The 14,491-nt window shown below is 37.8% G+C and overlaps 1 protein-coding gene and 1 pseudogene across 1 annotated transcript in view; one reads left to right on the top strand and one right to left on the bottom strand.

Annotated features, from left to right (window-relative positions):
* Window positions 1-14,491, bottom strand: part of ME1 (malic enzyme 1) — a 175,911-nt gene that overhangs the window by 30,042 nt on the left and 131,378 nt on the right. Inside the window, exon 8 of the mRNA XM_077750285.1 lies at window positions 1,100-1,197. Within this exon, the coding sequence (XP_077606411.1) occupies window positions 1,100-1,197 (98 nt within the window). The remainder of the gene's footprint in view (window positions 1-1,099; window positions 1,198-14,491) is intronic.
* Window positions 5,669-11,818, top strand: LOC144220164 (transmembrane and coiled-coil domain-containing protein 3-like; annotated as a pseudogene).

The raw sequence follows: 14,491 nt of genomic DNA, 5'->3' as shown, positions 1-14,491 counted from the left end.
TGAATACCTCTGCCCTGCTGAGTATCAAGAATTGAACTCTGCCATTCATCAAAATCCTTGGGAAATTCAAAGAATCTGAACTCAGAGAAGCTTACTAAAAGTAAGTACAGCATGTAACATCCACACAAATAAAAACTCGAATTTTAATAAGCTGTAATATAGTCTTGATTTTATTTTGATGTGAAAATGAATTTGTGATTTACATCAGAATACTTTGAAAGGTTTACATCTTTGCATGTAAGTTCTAGCTTTGTGTATTTTAAGAACAAATAAAATCAAAACCAACACAATATACACAATTTCTACCAATGTATCCTATTTATTCATAATCTTATTCAATTTGAAAATTTAAAGCTTCTTAAAATATATATAGCCACAGAGTGTCTCTCCATTCATTACATTCTATATTTCTAAACAATTTGGGCAGTTTTCTCACAAGAAGCTCAAACTCAATTGACATTTTAATTTCTATTGTTGGGGGTGAATAATTATCACTGGAGTCTAGTTTTCTTTTTTCAAATGATTAACTTATAGCAAAAGAGGACAGAAAACAGCCTGCTTCTGTCTTGCTGCCAACTCCTTCCAGCAATTGCAAATGTTTTCGTTCTCTGGTAACTTTTAGAGGTAAAAGTTATGATGTATGATGAGTCTCCAATTTTTTTTCTTAAAAACTTGTGAATAGTTATATATGTGTGCATTGACTTGTGAGTCAAATTAAGAAAACTCTCATATGTGAAACTGGAGTATACTAAATTCATCAGATAAAAAGCTTAAATACTTAGAGGCTTTTCTACATAATCACACGTTGGAAACTTTTCTGTTCCCACATGGCACCTTAACTATGTGAAACAGAAACCCATGGCACTATTTGATTATCTGACAAATTTAAGACTGAAAAATATTGCTATACCTCTTTACTAAAGTCTACTATGAAAAATTAAAATGCCTCAATACTTACTTTCGGAAATCTTTCAATAAAACCCATAGACGCAATCTACTAAAAATCTGAAAGAATACCCTGAACTTCAAATTAACGAATACTTAAGGTAAATTCCACTGATTGGTATAAAAGAACATAAGTATCGTATAAGGCAGGTACCTCTCCAGCTCCTTGGAAGAGTATTGTTTGATCAGACAGTTTGTTCTTGGTTATTCGAAGAGCTGCAAGGATTCCTGCCACTGCGACAGATGCTGTTCCTGAAACAAGTAATACGTACCCTTGAGTGATCCTCCAACAGACCCCTGCCAAACTCTAAGCCTCAAATCTTTATTCATCTTGAAATCATCAAACACCATGATAACTGGTACAAAAAAGGAACCTGCGGTTGTCTGTCCCCATGCTTATATAGGAGGTGAAATTCTCAGGCTGTTGGCCTCAATATTTTAAGATAGCAACTCACTACTATTCTTGAAAACTTTCCAAAAAGACTCTGTGACTTAATGTGGTGATGTAATGAATAAGAGCACAGCGTTTGGATTCTTAGGTGGAGTCCAGCTCAACCTGCTTACTAGCTGGATGAATTTAAATGTTTATTTATTTTTGAGAGACAGCATACACAAGCTAGGGAGGGGCAGAGAGAGAGGGGACAGAGAATCCAAAGTAGGCTCTTCACCTACAGGAGAGATCCTGATGCGGGGCTCGAACTCATGAACCACGAGATCATGACATGAGCCAAAGTCAGACGCTTAACCAACTGAGCCACTCCAGCTGAATGAATTTAAAGAAATTATTTTGTATATCAGTTTCCTCATCTGTAAGATAGTTGTACTGTGTGAGATAAAAGAGTACTATGTGCTATTCGATTCTTTCACCTAATTATTCTAGGGGCTTTGAAACCTATTACTAATCCCCTCTACACAAAGTGGGTGCACAATAAATGCTTCCTGATTATGGTATTGATGGTAATGATGTTTTACATACATTTGGAATTTAATCTTTTAATCTTCAATTTGAAAAACTGATAGTTAATAGCAATTAAAATCTGTTGTTATTGCATCCTTTAATTGGCTTCCTACCTATAATAATCCCAAAGATGCTGAACAATATTAGTGTAGCATTTATTTAGAATGAATTCTGAGTTTTCCTCATCATGCTTTACGGTCATAGAAACTTCAGAGTTTTAATTTTATTACTTTGACATATAAGCATTCACAGATCACAGAGTAGTTTTTGTGCTTTTAAACATAATTATATAGCTCAACTTCTTTATTGGTTCATGTCTGAAGTAAAACTTTGTACCCTCACACAGTAGTTTCCAGCTGTATTTACATTTTATCCCTCTAAATAATACTGTAATGGTTCCTAGATCACTCACCTGGGTAGTAAAGCTTAGTTAATTTTTAAACACCCATATTTACTTGACAAAAATTGACTGGAATAGGGTTTATGAATGACATAATGATGACATGTTATATATGCCATGTGCCAAAGATGAATTAAGCTTTTTACCTTTAGAACATTTGTTCTGTTCAATCTTTTGGTTGGTTGTTTCTTTCTTAAAGGATTTGGTAGTCATAAATAAGACCATGATAATTACTGAAGACGTGTGTCTCCTGCATGTTTTTTATTTAGAAACACAATCTGAATCATGAAAATAAAATACTAGCAGTTTTGAGCCACCATTAATAATAAAGTATGAACTATGGTAAGTCATACATTACACAAAGGCTACTCTTCTACAAATTATTTAAAATGAAAGCCCATGTTTTCTTTGGGGAAATATCGAGTAGTGGAATTATTGGGTTATAGGGTATTTATATTTTTAGTTTGGGGGACCCTCCATACTGTTTTCCACAATGGCTGCACCAATTTGCATTCCCACCAACAGTGCACAAGGATTCCTTTTTCTTCACATACTTGCCAACACTTGATATTTGTGTTTTTGACTTTAGCTACTCTGATAGGTATAAGGTGTTATCTCATTGTGGAATTAATTTGCATTTCCCTGACGATGAGGGATATTGAGCATCTTTACATGTGTCTGTTGGCCAATTTAATCTCTTCTTTGGAAAAAAAAAAGTCTGTTCAGGATATTTTAATCACTTTTTAATCATATTATTTGTTTTTTGGTGTTGAGTTGTATAAATTCTTTACATACTTTGGATATTAACCTTGTATCAGATATGTCATTTGCAAATAAATGAAAACACTAATTCAAAAAGATATATGCGCCCCTATGTTTACTGCAGCATTATTTACAATAACCAAGATATGGAATCAACCCAAGTGTCCGCTGATAGATGAATAAAGAAGATGTGTTACATACATGTATGTACACACACACACACACACACACACACACACACACACACACACTGGAATATTACATAGTCATGATGAGATCTTACCATTTGCAATGACATGGACAACTAGAGGATATTTCTAAGTGAAGAAAGTCAGACATAGAAAGACAAATACTTATGTGTGTAATCTAAAAGAAAATGAATAAACAAACAAAAATCAGGACTAGATCTATAAATACAAAGAATGAACAAACTAATGGCTGCCAGAAAAGGAAGATGGGCAAAACAGGTGAAGGGGAGTGGAAGATACAGGCTTCCAGTTATGGAATAAATTAGTCACAGGAGTAAAAAGCACAGCATAGGGAATATAATCAGTGGTATTAGTGTAATACTGTTATATGGTGACAGATGGTAGCTGCATTTGTGGGGAGCACAGCATAACATATAGAGTTGCTGAATCGCTATGTTGTATACCCGAAACTCACATAACATTGTGTGTCAACTATAATCAAATTTAAAAAAAGATAATGAGGGCCTGTGTAAAACAATCGCTGATCTATGTAGAAAAGACACCATAACAGAATTATAACAGGTTGTCTCTTACATCAAGACAGACTCACAAGAGCTATTAAATAGATGAAAAAAGAATATTAGACAGATACTGGTATCCCGGCACTGAACAAGAAGTTATTCACAAATAGTAGTTCAAACTACATCTATCTCAGGCTTTTTGAAGCTGGCCAGAAGTTTGGATTTCAGGGATTCTAAGCTTCCTTCCAACTCCAAGATTTTACAATTTTAAGGGTCTCTAAACTTTCTACCAGAACTACAAGATTTAACCAGTTGAAGAATCAAAGTTGAAGTATCATCAGCAATCACCATATCTGTATTATTGTTTTGATTTTTTTTAATGTATTTATTTATTTTGAGAGAGACAGCCACAGCATGAGTGGGGGAGGGGCAGAGAGAGAGCCCGAAAGAGAGAATCCCAACAGACTCTACACTGTCAGCGCAGAGCCCCATGTGGGGCTCAAACTCAAAACCATGAGATCATGACCTGAGCTGAAACCAAGTGTCAGATGCTTAACCGACGGGGGCACTGGGTGCCCCTGTTTTGACTTTATTATTTTTTTAATTTTTTTATTACATTTCTTTATTTTTGAGAGGCAGAGAGAGATAGCGCATGAGAGGGGGAGGGGCAGAGAGAGAGGGAGACACAGAGTCCAAAGCAGGCTCCAGGCTCTGAGCTGTCAGCATAGAGCCAGATGCGGGGCTCAAACTCACAAACCATTAGATCATGACCTGAAGTCGGACACTCAAATGACTGAGTCACCCAGGTAACCCTGATTTTAAAAACAACTGGCATTTAAGAACAGAGAATAAAATATTTCAAAAGATCCAAACTACAATATGACATTTTTATATGGTTATGCTGGATCATTCTGTATTAAAAGTCAAGGCATTAGGAACACGGGGAAGGGAGGAAAAAAAAGGCAAGATATTTTAAGTTCATACAGACTACCTCAAATAAGATAAAATAAATCTCTGTCTACACTGGATGTCAGAGGCTTCTATTTAAATGTGTATTCTATGGGGCGCCTGGGTGACTTAGCTGGTTAACCGTCCGAATTTCGCTTAGGTCATGATCGCGAGGTTCGTGGGTTCGAGCCCCGCGTCAGGCTCTGTGCTGACTGCCAGCTCGGAGCCCGGAGCCTATTTCAGAGGCTGTATCTCCCTCTCTCTCTGACCCTCCCCTGCTCACGCTGTCTCTCTCTCTCTCTCTCTCTCCTAGGAATAAATAAAAATATTTTTTAAAAAATGTCTATTCTATAACATTTCATGAGGACATAATAAAACATCAAAACTTCTCTTCATGGAATTAATAAGAATCACAAAGAGTTTTTTACTACAAAAAGGTTAATTTTAATTTGAACATGATTCTTGCACATGTTCTGGTCCTACTTCCTGGTACTACTTTGATTTAAATTTCACTACAGTCAAGGGAATTAATGTGGCAAGTGGATACTTCACAAAAATGCGAGTTTTCACAATAAATTATTCCAAACAACTTTTGTTGTGAGATTGAAAACTGAAGTTTTTAGTAAAGCGCACAAAGACAGGCTGAAGTTTATTACTTCTAAAGAGTACTTAATATTTAATACTGACCAAAGAATGACTTCTACTAATGCAGTAATTTGTTAAATCTGACTAGAATTACTATATGAAACTAGCAAAGGTGACTAATATGTAATCAAATAATTATAATCCTCATGTGCTACCAAATAAATAGATCAGACAGAACTAGAAGCCAGGGAGGTGGGAGTAAATGTGTTGAAGCAAGGGCCAGAGCATTTAGAGGACATGCTACCTGAGCACAGTATCAAAGGAGTAAGATGAGAGGTCCAGGGCCTCCCATAGGACAAGCATGCGCAAAGACATGGAGGCAAGGAAGACTGGTCAAATTGAGGGACTGAACACGTAATTCAGCTTTCCCTCTCCCCAGTGAACTCTATTAAAACAGCAGAGAAAAGATTAAGGAGAAAAAAAAAAAAAGGTCAAGGAACCAGAAGAGGATAGCAGCAAAATTTTAGAAGCCAGAAGGCAGATGGGCAAATGACAAGAGACTTAGTAGATGTGGAAAAGCTGAATTGTTGACCGGCCATGGGGAATACTAAGAAGCTATTAGATTGATAAAGCAGAACTCTCAAAAGTCCTGGTTATAAGAGGGACCAAGAACTTCTGAAAGTGGGGATGAAGAAGAGGCTGAAAATAGGAGACAGCTCAAAAAACCTGTTAAGAAGTAGTTATAACCTAGATCCATTTTCCTCACCTTTTAGCAGATGGCTGACCCTCCACACCCTGGAGATTTATTTAAAAACTAGAGGTTTATTTTATAGAATATAAAATTCTATCTATCTAGATTGTAAGATCTAGATTACTTATGTAAGTAAGGCATAACTGTAAAATATCAGGGATAATTGAGGGCAAGGGGTCTATACCTGAAAACAAGAAGATTAAATGCAAGTTTACATACTCAGTATGGAGTCACCACCCCCACCCTCCATCTATTCCTACTTGGCTCAAAGAACACTGGCAGAAAGCTCATCCTAGCAGAAGCTAATGTCAAGAGAGAGACTGAAAAGCCTTTTCTGTAGAATCTGAGCAGTGTTAAGAGGAAAAAAACCCAGAAATTGACAAAGGAGATTCCCTTAACAGCTCAACCAAATACCTTATAGTAAAAACTCTGAATACAAACTCCATTTGTACACCAAGCCTTCTAAAATATAAAAGGAGAGAGAACAGAACACATGTGAGACTGTAGGCTTTATAGTGTTACTGAAGCAAGCACAACTTACTAGAATGCAAACTGACATGAGACTAGAGAAGTGCTGACATCATGCAGGGCCTTCTACTACACACTAAAAGTAACTATATAAACGGAGTATATAAAGCAATGTAAGTGAAATTTACTATAGGTAACAGAAGGTTGCTAAAAGATTTTAAATTCAGAGAGTGGAGGGGGGAATACATTCGCAAGTTGGAGGCTGGTGGGATGTAGACAAGTTAAAAGGTCATTGCAATTATTGAGGAGAGAGGATACTGCAGCAATCCAAGAGAGAAGCAAGTTGAGAGGGAGGAAATATTTAAGACAGAAAAATCAACAGGTTTTAATGATTAAATACATAGAATGTGTGAGGAAAAAGTCAGGAATAATCATACATTTTCTTGTTTGGAGGACTAGGGGAAAATGTGCAAGGAAAACAGGAGTTCAGTTTCGAGCCTATGAGACTGTCGCCCATGTCTGTGTGCTACTCAGGGAACAACGTCAAGAAGGTAGTTAGATATACAGGTCTAGAACTCAGTCTAGAAATCTAGAGATAAAGATCTGGAATTTGAAAATGTGTAGTTGTATATATGTCATGTGGATAGATAACTATTCAGTGAGGAAGTTCTGTTCTAAAGGAGAGAACCCAAATGAAGATAAACATTTAAGGAGTCAGGGCAGGAGAATGTGACATAGGGAAGATGACTAAGTAAAAAACAGTAAGACAGGAGAAGCAAGAAAGTATACACTGTCATGGAAACAAAGGGAAGAAGTAGTGACAAACAGAAGAAAAGTCAACCAAGAAGGGAAATGACAAATAACCACACTAGAGCTGATAATTACATCTCGGTGACCTTTCAGGGAGCTGCGTTATTTATACCTGCTAGAGCTGAAGTCAGAGGACAGTGTGGGGAGGAATAAATAAAAGAAAAAGAACAGAGACAGCAGGTGTATAGCAGCCCTTGTAAAAGCTTAGATAAGAAAAGAAAGTGAGATGAAGATGGAGAGGGGGTGGGAGGGAAACAGAGCCAAGAAAAATAGTATACTTTTTATATTTTATATGGAAATTTTATTTTATATTTTTATGGAAAGAATGACAAGGGCTATTGGAGAGAAAATGAAATCAAGGCAATTAATTCTTCTAAAAATTAAAGCAGGGGTGTCTGGGTGGCTTAGTCAGTTAAGCGTCTGACTCTTGATTTTGGCTCAGGTCATGATCTCATGGTTGGTGGGATTGAGCCCCACGATGAGCTGCATGCTGACACTGCGGAACCTGCTTGGGATTCTCTCTCTCCCTCTCTCGGCCCCTCCCCCGCTCATTCTTACTCTCATTCTCTCTCTCAAAATAAATAAACTTAAAAAAAATTAAAGCAATTTAAAAGTGGAAAGGCTAATGGAAAGAAGGTGGTAGAGGGAAAGAGGCTGAAGACACAGGAAAAGAAGCTAACCACTAATTTTAATGAGTTTTTCCAAACTGGAATGGTTTCACTCTTAGTAAAGCAGAGTAATGTTTGAAAAATTCTGCTAGAGTAAATTCTTTTACAATAAGAATATTTGACAAAATATTCCTGCATTCTAATTCATGTGCTGCTTTTTCTGATAAAAGCTTAATAAAACAAATTCTAATATAACAAAATAATCTAAGTAGTTTTTTGTCTTCTAGTATAAAGACTTCTTAGCAGAAATGTAGGGAAATGTAATTGTGGTGTCTCCATATAAAATAAAGTGCTTTGGACTATTAATGTTAAATCAATTGAGTATTAAAATCTACAAATAAGAGGAAAGAGTAGTGTCATCAGAATACTAGTTTCTTTTTTCTCTGTGTAACTTATCTTGGATGATACAGTTATATCTAATAATCCTTCACATAACTGGTATCATTTAAGTGGTGACATGAAGAATGCCTCTTATAAGAAATGATAGCACATACCAAATTACCACATAAACTAATAAAAATGTGACTTTGAAAAGAACACTAATAGAAGAAATAGGTTTTAAGTATTAAGTAATCTTGCTAATGAAAGATTATACTTTAGGTATTCTTGCGTTATGGCTCAACAATTCAGTGTGGTCTTTTTACATTTGAAAAATGTATTCATAAAAACATGCCCGTTGTAGCAAATGCATTAAACAGTGAAAATCTGGATATACAAAGACTAAATAAATCACCTATAATCCTATTGCCAAGGTAGAATCTTTTTCAACATTCTGATGATATTCTTACAGCTGTTTTCTATATCTGATAGGTGCAAATTAAAGAAAATTTTAATTTGTAAAAAAATATCTTATGCCATGTGTACGATTCTGCCACTTAACAATATCTTGTAACTACCTTACCATGTCAATAACGTATTTTAAAATATTTTGTATATTTAGGGGCGCCTGGGTGGCTTAGTCGGTTAAGCGTCCGACTTTCGCTTAGGTCATGATCTCGCGGTTCGTGGGTTCGAGCCCCGCGTCGGGCTCTGTGCTGACTGCCAGCTCAGAGCCTGGAGCCTGTTTCAGTCTGTGACTCCCTCTCTCTCTGACCCTCCCCTGCTCACGCTGTCTCTCTCTCTCCTAGAAATAAACAAAAAACATTAAAAAAAATAAAACAAAAAAAATAAAATATTTTGTATATTTATAATATTCCATAATACGGTTATGTCAAATTTATTTAACCAAACCTCTACTTTTAGATATTTAGAGGGCTTCTGATTTTTTGCAATTAAAAATAATATTACAATAGAGACTGCATTCCAGAGAGGGCAATGGGTGGCCAGGGCCCTCCTCAAGCCCAACTTGTCCCCTTACCCCATCCTGGGGGGCAGCCCCACCACCTGCCACTTGGAAGGGGATACAGGAAGTCTTGTCCCTATCTAGCTCTCAGTGCCAAAGAGCCAGGCCCAGGATGCACCACGGCTGGGCCTGGTTCTGAAGAAGCTAGATAACTGATGCTGGATTCGTCAGCCCTGTTCCTGCCACACTCACACTGCTTGCTCCAGGACCGTCTGCAGGCAGCACCAGGTGCCACACTGGTAACAGCTGAAAATGTGTATCTAAAATCTGAGCTCAGATTAGCAGAAAGCTTTGAACAGCCCTGCCTTGTCCTCTAAAATTGGATCATAAAGATATTAGAACAAATTACTTCTGGATGTTGCCCCTAATACTTCCTTTGATAATGGGTGCCGTGGAATACAGCTTGAGGCAGACGGGCAGCTATAACTCAGAGGAAGCAGTGGGCTCCCTGTAATTGTGGAAAGCTCTCTCGGTTTCTTCACTGAAAGACTGATTCTTCACTAACTGAAAAGGGCAATCAGAGAAGTGGAAAGAGATGCCAGCATGTGGGATGAAGAGAAAATGTTTCAGGTGCATACATTTGAAATGTTTCAAAAAGAACTAAATGAAGTTAAAATGCACAGTATTCCAGGCTGTCCATGTACCTGAGAGAGCACTACAGGGAGATTACAAAGAGGTTGTGACCATGAAGGAGAGCAGCAGGCGGCACCTAGAACCCTAGAGAGAGGCTGCAGTAAAGAAAGAGACAGAATGCTTGGAACTTCTAGCAGCAGAAATACATCATGCTGAAGCCCTCAAAAATACACACCATCAAAATAAGTTTATCCATGCTTGATGACATTCTTGAAGATGTGAGAAAGAAGAAGATCAGGAAGAACACACTTTTGATGGCAATACAACAGTCAAAGGGGTCAATTTTGTGGCAGTTCTGAGGGTGGGGGAAGAAGGCAACTCAAAGCAAAACCTCACCAAAAAATGAGAAGAGGAGTATGATTGGGGTCTTAGCATGATGACTGACTCCCAGAATGACCAGTATATTTTGACCAAGCCCAGAGATGCAGCAATCCCAGGTACAGATCACCACGTGATAAAGAACGTTGTTAGCACAAGGACATTGCCTTTACTTGGAACAGGCCCTGCCCAGCAACAGAACTGCCGACATACAGTATTTCCTTACATTACTGCTGGTATACTTTTGGCACCTCCAAGACTAAAGGGGATTAAATTTATTGTACAAGTGGAGACATGAGGACAATTTGGGGTTCTTTACTCTTTTTCTTATTGGCTTAGAATTCTCCCCAGTAAAGCTGAGAAAGGTAGGGAAGATTAACCTCCAAGGACCGTGTTATATGGCACTACTCATGATTGCCTTTGGCTTACTATGGAGACATCTTTTACAGATCAGACCCACCCAAAGCATCTTTATTTCTACTTGCTTGTCCTTATCAAGCACACCCGGAGTGTCCAAGTTCCTCATGGATAGTGCCCGTGGTGAAAAAGAAGGTGATGTTGACTATACACAGTGCTGCTTGAAATGCTCTAGTGCAGGACTCGCAGCTGGGCTTTAGTCATGGCTGGCAAGGCAGCCCTTATCCAAGCACAAGCCAGGACTGTGAATACTGGCTTTTGCTCAGATTCTTTTCTCCCATGGCTGCTGCTTTTCTTCTAGGTCTTGTTAGAAAGACTTATCTCACAGGCCTTTATTATCTAAAGCTGTACATGGAAAGCAAAGGGAATAAAAAAAAAATCTTACTGTAGGAATCTCTGCTCTCACATTTTTAAAAAAATGTCTTATTTATTTTTGAGAGAGAGCGAGCGAGCAGGGGAGAGGCAGACAGGGGGACAGAGGATTTGACTACACTGTCTCTGCACTGACAGCAGAGAGCCCAACATGGGGCTCACAACCATGAACCGTGATTTCAAGACCTGAGCCAAAGTTGGAAGCTTAACCAACTGAGCCACCCAGGTGACCCACTGAAAGCAGTCACGGAGCTGTTGGATGTCTCCACAGAGCTGGGCTGCTTCCTGGCCAGACTGTTCATCTCTTCCCAAGGCTACATGGTCACCAAGGAGATCGTGTCTTAAATGAAGCCAACTTGTGACTTCCTGGTTATCATTTTCTTTGCACCAGTAAGCAGGTCTTCACCTGTTTCCCACTTTTGTGGTATAGGAGCTCACCATCCTGATGGTCCCTACCCTGTTGGTGGTGATCATGAAGTTTGCTCTGATATGTATGGTTCTTGTCTCCTCCTGCCCAAGACCAGCCACTACATCAAGTGCCTCATGGCCACAGGGGCCCAAGTGAGAGGGTTCTTTTCCATCCTGGGAGTAGAGCATGCAGAGCGGGCATGCTCAGAGGCGTACCTCCTAGTCCTGAGTGTGAATGTGCTCAGCCTTTTACTGTCCCCAGTGCTATGGAGAGCTGCAATTACCAAGGGCGTGTCACCTCAGGAGAGTTGGTCAAGTCCCTGAGGGCACCGAGAAGACATACGACTTCACAAAGTGAAACCTGTGTAAGAGAATCCAGAAACTTGGGGCACTTGTGTGAGTGCACATTTAGGGTGCATGTCTGTGAGCCAGCTACATCAGGAACAAAACACTCCATTTAATGTGAGGGAGTCTTCTTACTGGCCTGGCTTTATAACTATTACTGCCATAGTTTAGGATCTTCCAGAATAATTTCCTGCATTCAACTGATCAAGAACAGTACAAATATAATGCTGCATTTTACAAATCACTTTGACTATTTTGTCTGGATGTGCCTTTTCTTCTGAAATTAATGTTAACTTTCTATTGTTATTTCATCACTTCATGATTTTTTTGGGAAAAAATAATAATTAGAGACATTTTTATTTATTGTTCAACTTTAGTGTTTTAATCTGTTGGTCAATATTTGTTAACATTCCTATGATGTAAAATTTTAATTCTGGCAATGAGTTTGAAAAGTTACTTTTGATGTTTAAGGCCTACATTTTCTAAAATGAGACAAGTATCTTCTAAATGTCTTTGTTTTTTACGATTATAGTTTAAAACTCTCATGTCAATTTTATTTTATTTATCATTCTTTTAAAATATTTGTTTTGATTCACAAGAATATGCATGCTTTTAAAAAGGATCATTTATGATCAGAGTATAATTAACTGAAAAAATAACATTACAACATTAACAACAAATAAATCATGTTAACAATACTGTTAATAATAATAAATATCCTTATCTAAACAGACATTCTACCAAAGAAGATATACAAATGGCCAACAGGTACAGGAAAATGTACTCAACATCACTAATCATCACAGAATTGCTAAACCACAAGACATATCACTTTGCACCTGTTAGAAGGGCTATCACCTGACACAGGAAGTAACAAATGTTGGCAAGGATGTGGAGAGAAGGGAACTCTGGTGCACTGCTAGTGGAAAGTAAATTGGTGCGGCCACTATGAAAATAGTATGGAGATTCTTCAAAAAATTAAAAATAAAACTATCATATGATCCAGCAATTTCTCTTCTGGATATTCATCTAAAGGAAATGAAATCACTATCTTGAAAAGACATCTGCAACCCCATGTTCACTGCAGTATTATTTACAACTGCCAAGACATGGAAAAAATCCAAATGCCTATCGATGGATGAATTTAAAAAATGCGATACACACACACACAATGGAATATTATCCAGCCATAAGAAAAGAATGAAATCCTAATATTTGCGACAACAGAAATGGACCTTGAGGGTGTTAGGCTAAGTGAGATAAGTCGGTCGGATGGAGAAAGACAAATACTATATGATGTCACTTATAGGTGGAATCCAAAACAAAACCAAAAACAAAAAGCCAAATTCATAGAGAACACATTGGTGGCTCCCAGAGTTTGGAGGTGGGGCGTGGGCAAAAGGCATGAAGGTCATCAAACAGTACAAATTTCCAGTTATAAAATAAATAAGTCCTCGAGAGCCTGGGTGGTTCAGTCAGCTAAGCCTCTAACTTTGGCTCATATGATCTCAAGGTCTGTGAATTCAAGCCCCGCATCTGGCTCTCCACTATCGGCCTAAAGCCTGCTTCAAACATTCTGTCACCCTCTCTCTCTCTCTGCCGCTCCCCTGCTTGTGCTGTCTCTCTCTTTCTCAAAATGAATAAACATTTAAAATAAATAAACAAACAAATAATTCCTGCAGATGTCATGTACAGCATGGTAACATACTATATTGTATATTTGGAAGTTGCTAAGAGTAAATTTTATTTATTTATTTTTTAATGTTTATTCAGTTTTGAGAGAGAGAGACAAGAGCGCAAGCAAGGGGAGGAGCAGAGAGAGAGGGAGACAGAATCCGAAGTAGGCTCCAGGGTCTAAGCTTTCAGCACAGAGCCCAACGCGGGACTCCGACTCATGGACCAGACGGCGAGATCATGACTTGAGCTGAAGTCAGAAGTTTAACCGACTAAGCCGCCCCACTAGGAGTAAATTTCAAAAGTTCTTGTCACAAGAAAAGAAACAATAACCATACATGGTGATGGATGTTCACTTACTGTAGCAGTCATTTTGCAACATACACATGTATCAAATCATTATGTTGCACTCAAAACTAATAGTGTTATATGTCAATTATATCTCCGTTAAAAAAAAATAAACACGTATTTAAAATAAATAAATATCTTTGTACATTTGCTTTACAAACCTTTACCTGCTCATGATAAATTTCTACAAATGGAATTGTTGGCTCAAAGAGCCATAGGCTTTTAAGGTTTTTGACACAGACTGCCTTGCCAAGAGTTGCACCAGTTTATATTTCCACCACCAATATATGAGCGCTCATCTTCTTACAGCATCTTTAATGGTTGGGATTACAATAAAAAATCTTTGCCAGCTTGACAGAGAAAATACGTTTCTCATTTGCTTTTTAAAACTTAATGGTGTTAAACTTTGAAGCATGTTTTCTGGCCAGTGGTCTTCCTTCTTTTGTTAAAAGTCTGTTCTATCATGTCTGATTTTGATCTTTTTAATCATCAAAGCATTTAGTATACGAATAGGCTATATTTACCTTGTTTTTTTTTAAATATTAACAAACTAGTTTATTATGGCTACAAATTCTATGTAAAATATTTACAATGTCATGTTAGAGAACAGCCATTCCAGAGAGGCCATTA

This window comes from Crocuta crocuta, unplaced genomic scaffold (genome assembly GCF_008692635.1).
Source record: "Crocuta crocuta isolate KB4526 unplaced genomic scaffold, BGI_CrCroc_1.0 scaffold9, whole genome shotgun sequence".
Lineage (NCBI taxonomy): Eukaryota > Metazoa > Chordata > Mammalia > Carnivora > Hyaenidae > Crocuta > Crocuta crocuta.
This window is presented reverse-complemented; position numbering and strand designations above follow the sequence as displayed.